The sequence below is a fragment of the Phocoena sinus genome, chromosome 1 (assembly GCF_008692025.1).
Source record: "Phocoena sinus isolate mPhoSin1 chromosome 1, mPhoSin1.pri, whole genome shotgun sequence".
NCBI classification, from domain to species: domain Eukaryota; kingdom Metazoa; phylum Chordata; class Mammalia; order Artiodactyla; family Phocoenidae; genus Phocoena; species Phocoena sinus.
The window spans coordinates 77235378-77249853 of NC_045763.1; the positions used below are offsets into that span (position 1 = coordinate 77235378).

Sequence of the window (14476 nt, forward strand, 5' to 3'; positions counted from 1 at the left end):
AGAGGTGGTTTGGGACATTAGACTGTTTGTGGCCATCCCAAACATACACTGAAACTTGTTCAAGAAACAAGATTTGTTTCCTTCCTGTCATTTACCTTTTCTAAATATAAAGTCTAGATTGTACAACAGAATGACTTCCTAGGCTTTGTATTATGGTGCTTTCTTCACAGTTAAATAATTAAATTTTGCTCAAACATAGCAGACTGATCCTTTGTCCTTAATGAGATCATTTTATATTTTTTATTCAGTGTTTTTTTAATAAATTTTTTAACATCTTTATTGGAGTATAATTGCTTTACAATGGTATGTTAGTTTCTGCTTTATAACAAAGTGAATCAACTATACATATACATATATCACCATATCTCCCCCATCTTGCATCTCCCTCCCACCCTCCCTATCCCACCCCTCTAGGTGGTCACAAAGCCCCAAGCTGATTTCCCTGTGCTATGCAGCTGCTTCCCACTAGCTATCTATGTTACATTTGGTAGTGTATATATATCCATGCCACTCTGTCACTTTGTCCCAGCTTACCCTTCCCCATCCCTGTATCCTCAAGTCCATTCTGTACGTCTGCGTCTTTGTTCCCGTCCTGACCCTAGCTTCTTCAAAACCTTTTTTTTTTTTTTTAGATTCCATATATATGTGTTAGCATACGGTATTTTTCTCTTTCTGACTTACTTCACTCTGTAGGACAGTCTCTAGGTCCATCCACCTCATTACAAATAGCTCAATTTCGTTTCTTTTTATGGCTGAGTAATATTCCATTGTATATATGTGCCACATCTTTATCCATTCATCTGTTGATGGACATTTAGGTTGATTCCATGTCCTGGATATTGTAAATAGTGCTGCATTGAACATTGTAGTACATGACTCTTTTTGAATTATGGGTATATGCCCATGCTGGGTCGCATGGTAGTTCTATTTTTAGTTTTTTAAGGAACCTCCATAGTGTTCTCCATAGTGGCTGTATCAGTTTAGATTCCCACCAACAGTGCAAGAGGGGAGGGTTCCCTTTTCTCCACACCCTCTCCAGCATTTATTGTTTGTAGATTTTTTGATGATTCAAAGTCATGTACCACAGTGTTCATTGCAACTCTATTTACAATAGCAAGGACATGGAAGCAAATTTATTTATTTTTTATTTTGGGCTGTGTTGTGTCTTCGTTGCTGCGCACGGGCTTTCTCTAGTTGCAGCGAGCTGGGGCTACTCTTCATTGCGTTGCACGGGCTTCTTATTGCGGTGGCTTCTCGTTGCAGAGCACGGGCTCTAGACGCGCGGGCTTCAGTAGTTGTGGCACGAGGGCTCAGTAGTTGTGGCTCACGAGCTCTAGGCTCAGGCTCAGTAGTTGTGGTGCACGGGCTAGTTGCTATTCAGTGTTTTTAGGTTAAAAACATTATTTCTATTTCAGTCTCAAGCTTCCTAGTCACTTTTAATCTGCTACCTAGCTTACTTACTTACACCTTGTACAGAAATATTGCCATTTAGTAGACTTTCCTGCCATTTCTGCTAAAGGCTGTTAAATCAAATTTTACTTTCACCATCAAACCTATATGGAATTAGCCTCATTTGTTTCCGAATGTGTTTATTTTTGGTTTGCTATGGTTACTTCTATCAATCAGAACCTTTCAACCAAGCAGAACAGTAAATAGTGCAAATGTAACGCTGGATTGGTTTTCCTTAATACTTTTTTAGGAAGAACATTGATTGTTTTATTCCCCTGTGACTTTTTTCTGCTGCATACTAGATTCCAGATGAAGCTTATTACTTAAGCCCTGTTATCAAAACACCATGTATTCTTATTTTGATCAAGTAAATTTAACTTTAACTCTTGACTTATTGAATAATTCAAGCTTATTTCCATAAATCCAGTCTAGTGGTCAAGTCTTAGTCCTCTCTGCCATATCTTTTGCCAATGGTATGAGAATGATTATAGCAACTGATTATCTCTTTTGCTGCTACCTCATTGTTGACTATTTCACTGGGTTAGCTATTGCCACCAAAGGGTGAAGGAGAGGGAAATGGGGTGTGAAAGGAAAAAGTTCACACCTTGTTTATATACTTACTATACAGTCTTGGAAATACTGTAATTATTTGGATGGCAGGGGAGCAATTTATCCTGGAGAGGTAGTGGGAAATATCATTATAGTGATATTATCACCAATAGTAATTCCCAGTGGGGGATAAGCTAACTATTTCGAGTGACCTGTGAGATTTTATTTTTTCCTCCTCACTACCAAGCAACTCTGACTAAAGGTTTGTGAGGATGTTTTTTTTGCCAGTACTTAACTATTTTTAGATTTTTTCTTTTTTCGGTGAACTGTTTTTTCCCAGCACTAAACCTATATCAGATAGTTGAAGCTAGTAGTGGTGTGCTATTATGCACATGTCTTTCTAGCTCTGAGGTCAGTAACTTCACCTTGGTAGCTTGAAATCAGCTGTGGTAGGAGTATTTATACCATTGAAACTCAGCACATTGGAGCTTTTTTTTCCCCCTGGAGAGCCAGTTTACCAGCACACCATTGATTAAAGGTCACCCATAACTTGCAGAAAAACCCTAGCATATCTTATAGGTAATATTTCTGCTTAAGACATATTCTATGCAAAGTTTGGAAAGAAAACTAAAAAAGACATTTATGTAGGATAAAGAATCCTTTGAGGGAACCTAAGAGCTACGTCCCTAGAAACAAGTGTATGCTTGATAACTAAACCCATGAGGTTAAAGTCCTAGCTTCACTCTGAAGTTTTTTCATTTGAGATTGAAGCCTATATAACTTCAAAGTAAAGTAGCTACAGTAATAATTGAGAATTTTTTGAAATAATTTATACAAGTAAACTGGGAATCTTAAGGTTTCATAAAATGTTACAAATTAGCAAAATTGATACTAGAAAATGTATGAAAATAGATTGACAGTCCCATAGTAGTTTTCCTAGGCTTTTATGTTTATGTCATTAAGCTTTGGCTTTAATAATTCTTTTGAGTTAAGTACCAGTAAGGAGTCAGTTCTGTCTAGATTAAGTAACATAGAAAAGCTAAGTTCTGGAAACCAGGGACCACTTTAGATACAAAGCAGAATCAGGGAATTGCCAGATTATCATTTGGGGTTTGTTTGGGGGATTTTTTTTTTTTAACATCTTTATTGGAGTATAATTGCTTTACAGTGGTGTGTTAATTTCTGCTTTATAACAAAGTGAGTCAGCTATACATGTACATATATCCCCATACCTCCTCCCTCTTGCGTCTCCCTCCCACCCTCCCTATCCCACCCCTTTAGGTGGTCACAAAGCACTGAGCTGATCTCCCTGTGCTATGTGGCTGCTTCTGTTTGGGGGATTTTTTAACTGTCTAAACGAATGTACATAAAATGGACTAAGTCTTCTAATGAGATTCTAAAACTGTGTTCCAATTTAAGTCTGAACAGGAATTAAGAATAACTCAAAGTGAATTTGATCGTCAAGCAGAGATTACCAGACTTCTGCTAGAGGGAATCAGCAGTACACATGTGAGTGTTCATTCATTGGAAATTCATTTGGAACAAAAGACTTTGATAGTCTTAGGGAAATTCTTGGAGGAAAAACTGAACTTCCTTTTCAGTCATTTATCAAGATATTTAAATTGTAGCACTTTTCAAGATACATGAAGAAATATTTTAAATTTTTGTTTACACCTCATCACCTGATGAGGTAGTTCTCCCACCATCGTCAAGTCCGTTTGATGTTTTTTGGTTTTTGGTTTTTTTTGGCTAAACAGTTTGTTGTTGTAAATTGTAGTAAAATGATAGATACTGATGATTTACCCCAAGTACAGTGTCGTGCTCTGTCTTCCCTGAGCGTGTGCCACTTTAAGTAGATTATAGAGCTAAGAAGTGACTGTAACTTTCCTTTACAGGCCCATCACCTCCGCTGTCTGAATGACTTTGTAGAAGCCCAGATGACTTACTACGCACAATGTTACCAGTACATGTTAGACCTCCAAAAGCAACTGGGAAGGTGGCAATTTCCTTTTCATACATGAAACTCCTGATAAGAGAAGAAATTCAGATTTTTTCATATGAACTAGTAATAGAGGTGAAAAATAGAAGAATTAAAGGCTTTTATTAGATTACTTAGAATCAGATTTTTTTTTTTTAAGGAAAATGATTATCACACTTCTGTGGTAACAAAGACATTTTGGGCTCTTCTGGCACAGAAAAATGTTAACAGGGGTGAGACGATAATTTAAATGAATACCTTTTTAGTGCTTTTTAGATAATTTAAGTGAATACCTTTTTATAACTTCAAAAAGCATTTGAAGTTCACTTTTCTCTTGAATACCTTTGCAGGTGGTTGAGGAAGATATAGTTATATTGACACTTACTTGCCCTTAGAGGTAAACTAATTTGTACTTATTCATTACTTGTTCACTGTTAAAAAGATTTTAGAATATTCTGTAAGACCTCAAGCCCATTGATGTTATTATTTTGAGTATGGTAATATACTTTACAGCACATATGTAAAGCAACACAATCATTCGTTTTCAAATATTTATTGAACACCTGTCGTATCCAAGCACTGTTCTATACTCTGGGATTATATCAGCGAACAGAACAGGCAAAATTGCTTACCTTTATGGAGCTAACGTTGTAAGGTGACACTGAAAATAAAAGATGTACAGGACAAACATGGTCTCTGCTCTCACAACGAACACTTAAAACCTAGGTAGAAGTACAGGCCATAGGTGGACAGGCCATGTGATAAGTGGAAAGAGAAGTTCAGATTACTGTAAGGGACATCTAACTGTGACTCAAGTGAGTCTAGCAAAGATTCACAGATGAAATTATTTTAGTAGGAATAATCTAGAACAAGAAAGGGGCAGGGACAAATATTCCAGGCAGAGGAGGAATATGTATATGAAAGGACCAGAGGAAAAAGAGTGTGGCAAGTTCAGGAAACTGACAATAGTTCATTCTGGTTGGATCATAGTGTTCAAATTTAAAATGGGATAGTAGATGTGGCTAGAATAATGAAGCCAGGTCATGTCATGAATGCCCTTTAAAATAAGTAATGATAAGGAGTTTGGAATTTACATAGTGAGGAACCATTAAAGCAGGGGAGTGATATATAATATTTGAAGGAGGAATATCAAGAGAAGTTATTTCAAGGAATAAGGAGAAAAAAAAAACCCATCACTTTGGTCTTCCTTTCTGCATATTAATCCTTCAAAACTAGACCTAGAACAAAATTAGGCACATCCACAAAACCAATTTTAGATCTTAAAAATGAGTTGTAGTCTAATACCACTGGTTATTCTAATAGGATTTACAGAAGTATTTATACTTTTATATATTTGAAGTTTTGTTACTGGTATTAATATCTGAAATCAGAATACTACTCTATCCCCACATCATTAAAAGTATTTTAAGCCCAGGAAGCCTTAGTACTTCCTGTTCATTTTGTCCTGATACTCTCACAGTGCAGCAGAGGGGTTGCTGTTGAAACCATTCATTCTTGAATTCTGCTTAAGGCCATACAAATGCTTTGGAACTCAGCCATTCACACAAAATCTAGTCATTGATGTGCTGAGGTAGGTATTATTATTATCCACATACAGATAAGGAAATAGAAGAGCTAGTTATAAGATTAGTAAATGTGTTTTATTTTTAAATAATTGGAAAGTTTAACATATTGAGCTATGTGGCAGGAAGTCTAGAGTTTTTTAAAGTTATCAGTAAAAGTTCTTAGAAGTTGAAGATGGCCTTTCAGGGTTTTTTTGTTTGGTTTGGTGTTTTGTTGTTTTTCTTTTTACCATTAATTTCCCAAAGTTGACATAGGTAGACCTCAGTGGCTAAACAAAAGCTAATTATACTAGTAAATTTGAAAGTAAAGTACATGGTTAAAGACTTTAAAAATCGTGTGTGTGTACACACACATATGTAGGGAGAGAGAACTTATCTTTTTTTTTTTCTCTTCAGAAATGTATATATTTAATCACTGCCAAGTTCACTGAGGAAAGGATGCTAGGAAATGTGTTCTTAACTTTAGAGTGAAACTTGAATTAGAAATTATTTCTTTTTATCATTAGAACCCTTTTACCCATCAGAGAAACATTTGCTTTTAATTTTTACAGATGCCCTATTCTAGGCATCAAGGATACAATGTGAACAAAATAGACCATATCCCTGCCTTCATGGATCCTGCATTCTATTTAGGGGTAGAAGGGAGTAGAAAATCAATGTCTATGAATTACGCAGTCTATTAGAAGGTGATAAATGCTATGGAGAAAAATACAACAGGGAAGTACCTTGGTTAGAGTAGAGGTTTACAGTAGTCAGGGAAGACAGATTGGAAAGATGTGAGGAAACAAAGCACGCAGGAATCTTAGAGATGCTCCAGAGACAAAGTACAAAAACTCTAAAGCAGGAACATAGCTGTATGTTCAGGCAACAACAAGGAGAGCTTGGCTGGAGATTAATCAAGGAAACAGGGAGCGAAGATATGTAGGGCTTTGGAAGCCACTCTTTGGAGTTTGGGCTGTACTCAGAGATGATGAAGTCTGGAGGATTTTGAGCTGAGGAGTGACATGATTTGATTTTAACCTTTAACAAGATCATTCCTGCTGCTCTGTTGAGGATAGATGTTAGAGGTCATGAGTATAAGCTGACAGACCTGTTCAGAGCCTACTGCAATAACTTGGTCAATAATCCAGTCAGGAGGTGACAGTGGCTTGGATCGGGGTGATTGTGATAGATGTGGTAGAAGTGCTCAAACCCTGGGTGTGTTTTACAGGTAAAGCCAGCAGGGTTTGCTGACAAACTTTCTGTATATGAGGCTTAGAGGTGTCAAGAATTACTGCAAGTGTTTGGCCTGAGCAACTGAAAGAATGGAGTTTTGGTTAATTAAAATGGGGAATGCCCCAGGAGGAGCAGGTTGGGGTGGGGAAGGCATGTGAGGTATATCAGGAGCCCAGTTTTAGACATGTTAAGTTTGAGATATGAAACATCTGAGTGGAGATACCCAATTTTAGGGTATACAAGTCTGGAAATTGGGGGTGGGGGTGAATTAAAGGTATAAATTAGAGAGTTGTCAGCAATATCAAGGATATTCAAATCTGTGAGACTAGATGAAATTACCAAGGGAGTTAAGTACAGGTAGAGAAAAACAGAGAACCAAGGGCTGAGCCCTGAAGTACTCCAACAAAGAGTTGAAGAACCAGCTAAGGAGGATGGTAAGGAATGAGCACTGAGGTAAGATGTAAACCAAGTGTGGCCTTGGAATAAGCTGTAAAAAGTGAGGGGAGTGGTCCACTGTGACCAGTAGATAGGTCAAGTGAAAGAGAACTGCTAGTGGACCATTGGATTTTGAACATTGCTGACCTTGATGGGTAGTTTTAGTGGAACAGTAGGAGCAAAAGCTTGTTTGTTAATGTAAGGGAATGGAAGGAGAGGAGCTGTGACAGTAAGTTTAGATAAGTCTTTCAAGGAGTTCTAGTGTAAAGAGCAACAGAAATGAAGCACTAGCCAGAGGAAAAAGTGGAGTCCAGCACATTTTTGAGTTTTTTTTAAGATAGGAGAAATAAGAGCATGATTGTAATCTGATAAGAATGACACAGTAAATGGAGAAAATATAATATTAGAAAGAAAGGGAAGAATTGGTAGTGTGATATCCTTGAGAGGAGATTTTGTACACAGGTGGAAAAATTAACCTTAAAAAAAATAATCTTAAGAGCATAGATAGCTCATCTGTAGTAGGAGGAGAGATGACCAAAGCATGGAAGTTTCCTGATTGTTTTTTTCTCCTCTCAGTTAAAAAAGAAAACAACTTAGCAGCTGATTATAAAGGTTAGGGGAGAAATGCTGGAATTTTGAGGATGGATGAAGGGGTATGAAATAGTCATCAGCAGAATGTTAAAAGTGGGTAGACTAGAGAAATGTAGTGTAGTTGCCAGGCAGCATTGTGGACCCACTTTAGGTTCCTACTCATTCATTGAGTGTGAGACCAGACAACATGGTTTTGTAGTTTTTTACTGTCATAGTACATACATGGATACTGAGTAGATAATTAGAAAGATTTTTACCAAACGAGTAGTATGAAGTAAAGGGCAAATGATATGAAGGCATGTGCAAGGAGGTGATTATAATAATTTACCTTGGACACGAAGGGCGTGTTGGTAGGATGATAGATGGTAGGTCTGTGGAGGACTATAGATCCAGGATAGGCTTGTTGAAATGAGAGTACTAGGGGAAACAAGATGATGGTCAGAGAATGGGATGTTGGAAATTGATTATTGTAAAGGTTATAGTTTTTGGAATTGATATGGTCTAGATGAGGCATTGGGAGTGGGTGGCTGAACTAGGTCAGTCACAGAATCACTGGAAGAGAAGAGCTCACGGGTCTGACAGGCCAAAGTGTTCAAATAATTGTCTACATGGATATTAGAACCACCGAGAATTAAGATCCACTGTTAGTGAGCCAGGAGCTAAAATCCAGAAATAAAGGGAAAAGAATGAGATGCCTGTAGATGATTGCAACAAGAGATGGTAAGTAGTATATAGTTGAATAACATGAAATTCAAAGATTAGGTAGGATTGGTTAGGGAAAGGAGTATAGGAATGGTAATGAGGAACGTGCAACTCCTTCAACATCCACCTCTAGGCTCAATGATAAAGGGAGTGTGGGAGATTAAACACAAGCATCAGGAGGTGAATGGAAGGGTTAGAGAAGAGGTTAAGGATACAGGGAATTTTGCTGCTGGCTGACTGATTTCCAGATGGCACAGGAGTCATAAAGAAGAAAACTATTTTATGAAGGAATTAATTTCACCTACCCTACCAGATGAAGCATTTTATATTTTAACTAATGGATTTATTTAAACTTAAATATGAATTTTCATAGGATTTTTTTCAACCTTAGAAGTGGTTGGATTAGAATGATTATAGGCCAGCCATCTTATGCTGTTTTCCGTTGAGTATTATTGGAGAAACAGTAGGCTTACAATAAATTGAAAATTATCTTTAAACTATTTATAAGCACATTGATCACAGGGATTTCACTAATTCCTAATAAAACTTTTATTTTTCCCCTAAAAAATAGAAGACAAAATGAACTTGGGACATTTCCGTATTCTCCCATTGAGTCTTCATTATGTTAATTATCAGTCATAACATATTATTTGAATGTCCATCTCCTCACTTATCTACATGTCCATAAAGGAATGGCATTGTTTCATGTTTATATCTCAGCTTGTGGTAGTGATGTTGAACATGTAGATACTCAATAAGTACTTGAATGAACAGGAAAATGTGATTGGATCAATTTTATGAAAAAGAGTTCAGTTACTCAAATATTTCTCAAAGAATTAACTTGAGAAAACTTCACTCTTGCAGTAGTATCTAACATTTAAGTAAGTCTTTCATTGGTATTTTTATTTAACAATTCATAAAGGGAGGAAAAAATTAATGGAACATACTTATAGAAGGTTGTTGGAAATATCATAAACTCATTTTTCTGGAAAAAGAAAACCATTGTGTTTTTTAAAAACTTTTTAAAGTTTATACTTGTAAAGATGGCTTTGAAACAAACTTTCAAAGATTTTATATTTAAAAACAACCTGCATTTTCTCTAGTGTAATTGACCCTAGAGGGGTGAGCTGGATAGCGTACTTTGTCATTAAAATATTAGCATCCTCAAATCTTTAGCCAAAGTGAAGGTTGGTAGAAGGTAAACACTGCCCCCAAGTGGTGGTATACAGGAACTTTGGTCACTTGCAAATAGATAATTGGCCATTTTCTTTTCAACAGTTTTCCATCCATTTATCATTGTAACAACAACCAGACTTCTGTGGCACCTATACCATCTGCTTCATCAAACGTGATTGGTTCTTCTGCCTTGACTTCAACAAGTGGCCTAGTAATCACCTCTCCTTCCAACCTCACTGACCCTAAGGAGTGCAGTGGCAGCAGGAAGGCCAGGGTTCTGTATGATTATGATGCTGCAAACAGTACTGAATTATCACTTCTGGCAGATGAGGTGAGTAATGTGGGTATAAAAGGAAAACTATATCATAGATTGACTTACCTTCCAGTATAATAAAATGCAAATTCCTCATTACTTATTTGGAAATAGTTTATTATGAATATTTTCATAGATTACAGCTGGTTATATTAACATTTTATAATTTTTTAACTACTATTTTTTAACAAAATAGAACATCACAGAAATATTTAAAGCTTTTAACTGCTAAATCACTAGATTTCTAAAACTGTCTCTAATAAAATCCTTTATCTTTCACCAAATTGATAATAATGTTTAAATTCTTTGATAGTGAATAATTTATACTTTAAACAAATTAAGTCTGATTAGTTTTCTGTGTGTTTATTAACATAGTTAATAACTGGAAATGTTTTATTTTGTAGGTAATCACTGTTTTCAGTGTCATTGGAATGGATTCAGACTGGCTAATGGGGGAAAGGGGAAACCAGAAGGGCAGGGTGCCAATTACCTACTTAGAACTGCTCAATTAAATAGGTGGACTATGAAAAGGTACACCGTATTTATATACAATTAACTCTTAATAAAGCAGGTTTAAGTATCTTTCATGTTAATGTCTTAAGAGACTGAAAAGAAAATACTAGCCATCAGAAACTGGCCTTTCTGCCAATAAAACTGCATGGTAAATATTTCATTACAGAATTTATGTTAAAGCTTTCATGCCAAGAATGTTTTCTTACAAAATTCTTTTTCTACTGAGGTTTCACTAATAAGTAGCTTCTACTTTTGAGCCCCAACTTAAAGCATAACTGTTTTCTACTGAATTTTTCATTAATGGCAAGCTTTTTCTTTTACGTAAAATAAATTTATTGTGAATTGATACGTGACTCATTTATTAGGTATAATTAATAGCCAAAGAATAAAGTTAAAATTTGTTTTTAACTGTTGGTTTAAAAAGAGCTCTAGGACGTAAACCTCTTTTGTAAAAAATATAATGTTTCTGAATGTTTTCATAAACAGAAATGCAGTTATACCATGTTTACCTTGTTTTCCAGCAGACATGGAATGATTACAATATTCTAGTTCAGTGAGTTATTTTGAGGGTTTTTTGTTTTATTAAACACTACTGAATGATTTCTTTTTTTTTTTTTTTTTTTTTTTTTTTTTTTTTTTTTTTTTTTTTTTTTATGCGTTACGCGGGCCTCTCACTGTTGCGGCCTCTCCCGCTGCGGAGGACAGGCTCCGGACGCGCAGGCCCAGCGGCCATGGCTCACGGGCCCAGCCGCTCCGCGGCATGTGGGATCCTCCCAGACCGGGGCACGAACCCGTGTCCCCTGCATCGGCAGGCGGACTCTCAACCACTGCGCCACCAGGGAAGCCCTGAATGATTTCTTTTAAGAGTAACTAGTCCTTGAGAAGTACCACCGTATTTCTCTAGTACATTTGCATTTAAGGTTCTAAAACATCTGGGACAAATTCAGTTCACTAAATAATGTTTTTAAGATTGTTCAATTGGTACTGTTTAATCCATAATCAGAATTGGATCTGTTAAGAAGTTACTGCAGTAAAGAGAATTTGTTCTTATTGAACAACAAATCCTTATAAAATGGATTAGCACAACTGTGTTCCTTATAGAGTAAATTGTATGCAAACAGAATACACTTTTGGTTACTTTGAGCCTACAAATAAAATGTTGAAAATTTACTAATGAACTTAGGTTATCTTGATCAGGCTCTCTAGTTATGAAACACATACTAATGAAATGATTAGTGATATACATGGAATCAGAAAATTGCTATTTAGACCACTGCTATGAATTAGCAGATTATTTCCATGTCAGGACTTCTGCTCTCATTTTCATTCATTCATTCTTTCGTCAAACATTTGTTGGGGGCCATGCAGTATGCTGATCAACTGGGAATACGACCCTGAACAAGATGCACACAGTTCTTGCCCCTACAGATCTTAAAGACTGGTGGTGGAGACAGAAAAATAAGTAAGCAATGGTCATATAACAGAATCGGTGTCATGATAGAAGAAATACAGGGTTAGTATGTTTCAGAGTTTTGGGAGTCACCTAATTCAGATTTTGGGAGTAGGAGATGGTTTGGAGAGGAAGTGTTCTAGGCAGGGGAGGAAGTTGTGACAGGCCTGGAGCTAAGAGAATGTAGCACATTCTTAAAGCTAAAAGCAGTTCAGTCTGGCTTATGCATGAAGTGTAAAGGTGTAGTTAATTTCTTCAGGAAGTGTTAATGTGTCAAAATGATATTTTTCTGGTACTTTAAAAAATGAACACTTAGCACAAAAGGATATTTTTAAATGGTGTTTAAGAGTTCCTAATAAGAGCTTGGTAAACATGTTGGTAATTTAATTTACAGTTCAGATTTTAACAGTAGTTGTTACATTTCTGTGCTGTGAGACAAATTCCTCTGCAGTTTTATAGTTATACAAGATGCTTTGATTCACACTGTGAATTGCCATACTGTTAACCCCCAAAGCTGCTCAAGCTGGTTAATTAGCTTAGAACCACTTGAGTGAAGCTTTTTCCCCCAGAAATGAAGCTCTGTGGCCAGCCTAGAGTACCATCTATTATGTTATATAAATCAAGATTTAGGCTTTAAAAGATCATACAAAAAAATCAGGTCAACTTTAATAGCAACTGTAAATTAGGTTTATGAGAAGTAGAGTAGTAAAAGGGAAAGAGTATGGGTACTGGAGTGAAATTGTCCTGGATTCAAATCCAGTCTTCCTCACATACTGGGCTCTTTGAGCTTCAACTTAGATGTCATACAAACTGCCATTTCCTTGTTAGCAAAATGGGGATAACAGTTATGCCACTTTAAGGTTATTGTGAGGATTTTATAGCAAAAAATAGTGTTAAAAGCAGTTATAAAATAACTATAAAATCTGTAACTATAGATTTCTAACTATCTTGTATGTTAGATAATTTTTAAGGAAAGGCTTGGCACAGTAGAAACATGCTGTGAATATGTTTCCCCTTGTTAGCCCCTGTAGCTTCCTGACCTATCCAGACGGTTGGCCTTGTTTATGACTATGTACCAGACAGACATCTTCTGTTGCAATGCTCTGTTCTACTCCTTATCAATTCTATCCTCCACCCTCTTTAAATGAGATGCAGATCTAGGTTTAACCTCACCATAGTCAGTGTACATTTTTATCAGAACCTTCTGCTTTCCATCAAATGAATGTTGATTATAGTAACCCAATAATGTACAGTAGCCTTCAGTAATGTGAGGATTCAAAGGTTATTTTGTGCCTTTGTCCACCACAAATTTGCCACAATATGTGGGCTCATTCTTATGTTTATTGTTTTTTATTTTAATGGGGTTTTGTTTGATTGGTTGGTTGGGGGGTTTTTGGTTTGTTTTATTTCGGTTTGGGCTTATTTTATAAAGTCACAGGTTTAATTTTTACTCAGGTAAAGGCCCATAGGTTCTTAGGCATGGAAGAAGAGCTTTGGAAGCCTATTAATTCATGGTGCAATTCAGAATTATTTAAATAATCTCTGTGCCCCTGAGCTTAATCTAAAGGGATGGTAATGTGAAGGATGCATTTATGAATGAAGTAGTAAACTTGGAAATAATTGTAGGCTCCTTTTACAAACAAAAAAAGTGATTGGATTGTTTCTGTGTTTGTCCTGAAGGTAATTAACCTAAAAGATCATTGCATTAAATTGTTTTTTATGGTGCTAATCAGAAAAATTCATATTGTAGGAGACTAGGTCCCAGAAATGGGAATGAGCCTCACTCTGAGTAATGTAAGAAATAAGAAACCTGAGTCCAGGGTCACTAGTGGGTTAGAGTCCATCCTCCTAGTCTGCTGTTATCCTCACCAGAACAAAGGAACAGAATGAGAATGGAGGAGCTGGTGTTGGGAGGACATGCAGAAGATGAAGGATCCCAGGACAAAAATCAACAACTTTGTCTACCCAGAGAGGCCTGGCTTACTTTCATGCTTTGTTGACAGTATTCCTTAAAAATATCTTCCCTAGCTCCCAAACACCCGAACGTTTGAAATATGTTGCCCTAGTATGTGGCACTTCAAGTCTGGGTGAGAAGCCATAATAATAGATAGGAGACTTTGCAATTTGACCTACAGCCAGCTTTGCTTCAACCCCTTCTCCAGATGATTAAGTGGCTCTTACCTCATGGTGAGACTCAAATGGGGGTCTGTCTGGTGGTCCACAGCAGAACTGCCCTTTCTCCCACATTATCCTAACGAGAAAGTCAGCCCAGCAGGGCAGTGGTTCTCAGTGTGGGACCCCCAAGACAGGCAATGTCAGCATCACGTAGGAACTTGTTAAAAATGTTAATTCGTATCTCCAAGAACCTTTTTTTTGGTACTTATTTGTTGTCTTCAAGGGGCTATAAAACTAGTCTTAGTTCTTCCATGTAACATTTTTTAAAATATTTCAAGACAAAAACTAAATTCTGATCCTCTTTACTGTGTTCTAGCACTAATCATAATTATATAGTTACTTTTAAT

General features: G+C 36.5%; 1 protein-coding gene across 1 annotated transcript in view; it reads left to right on the top strand.

Moving 5' to 3' along the window:
* The window catches only part of SH3GLB1 (SH3 domain containing GRB2 like, endophilin B1), a 34550-nt gene extending 23700 nt beyond the window's left edge, over positions 1-10850 (top strand). The window contains exons 6-9 of the mRNA XM_032627268.1: positions 3418-3507; positions 3894-3994; positions 9781-10009; positions 10396-10850. Of these exons, the coding sequence (XP_032483159.1) occupies positions 3418-3507; positions 3894-3994; positions 9781-10009; positions 10396-10503 (528 nt within the window). The 3' untranslated portion in view covers positions 10504-10850. The remainder of the gene's footprint in view (positions 1-3417; positions 3508-3893; positions 3995-9780; positions 10010-10395) is intronic.
* Positions 10851-14476: the final 3626 nt, after the last annotated feature.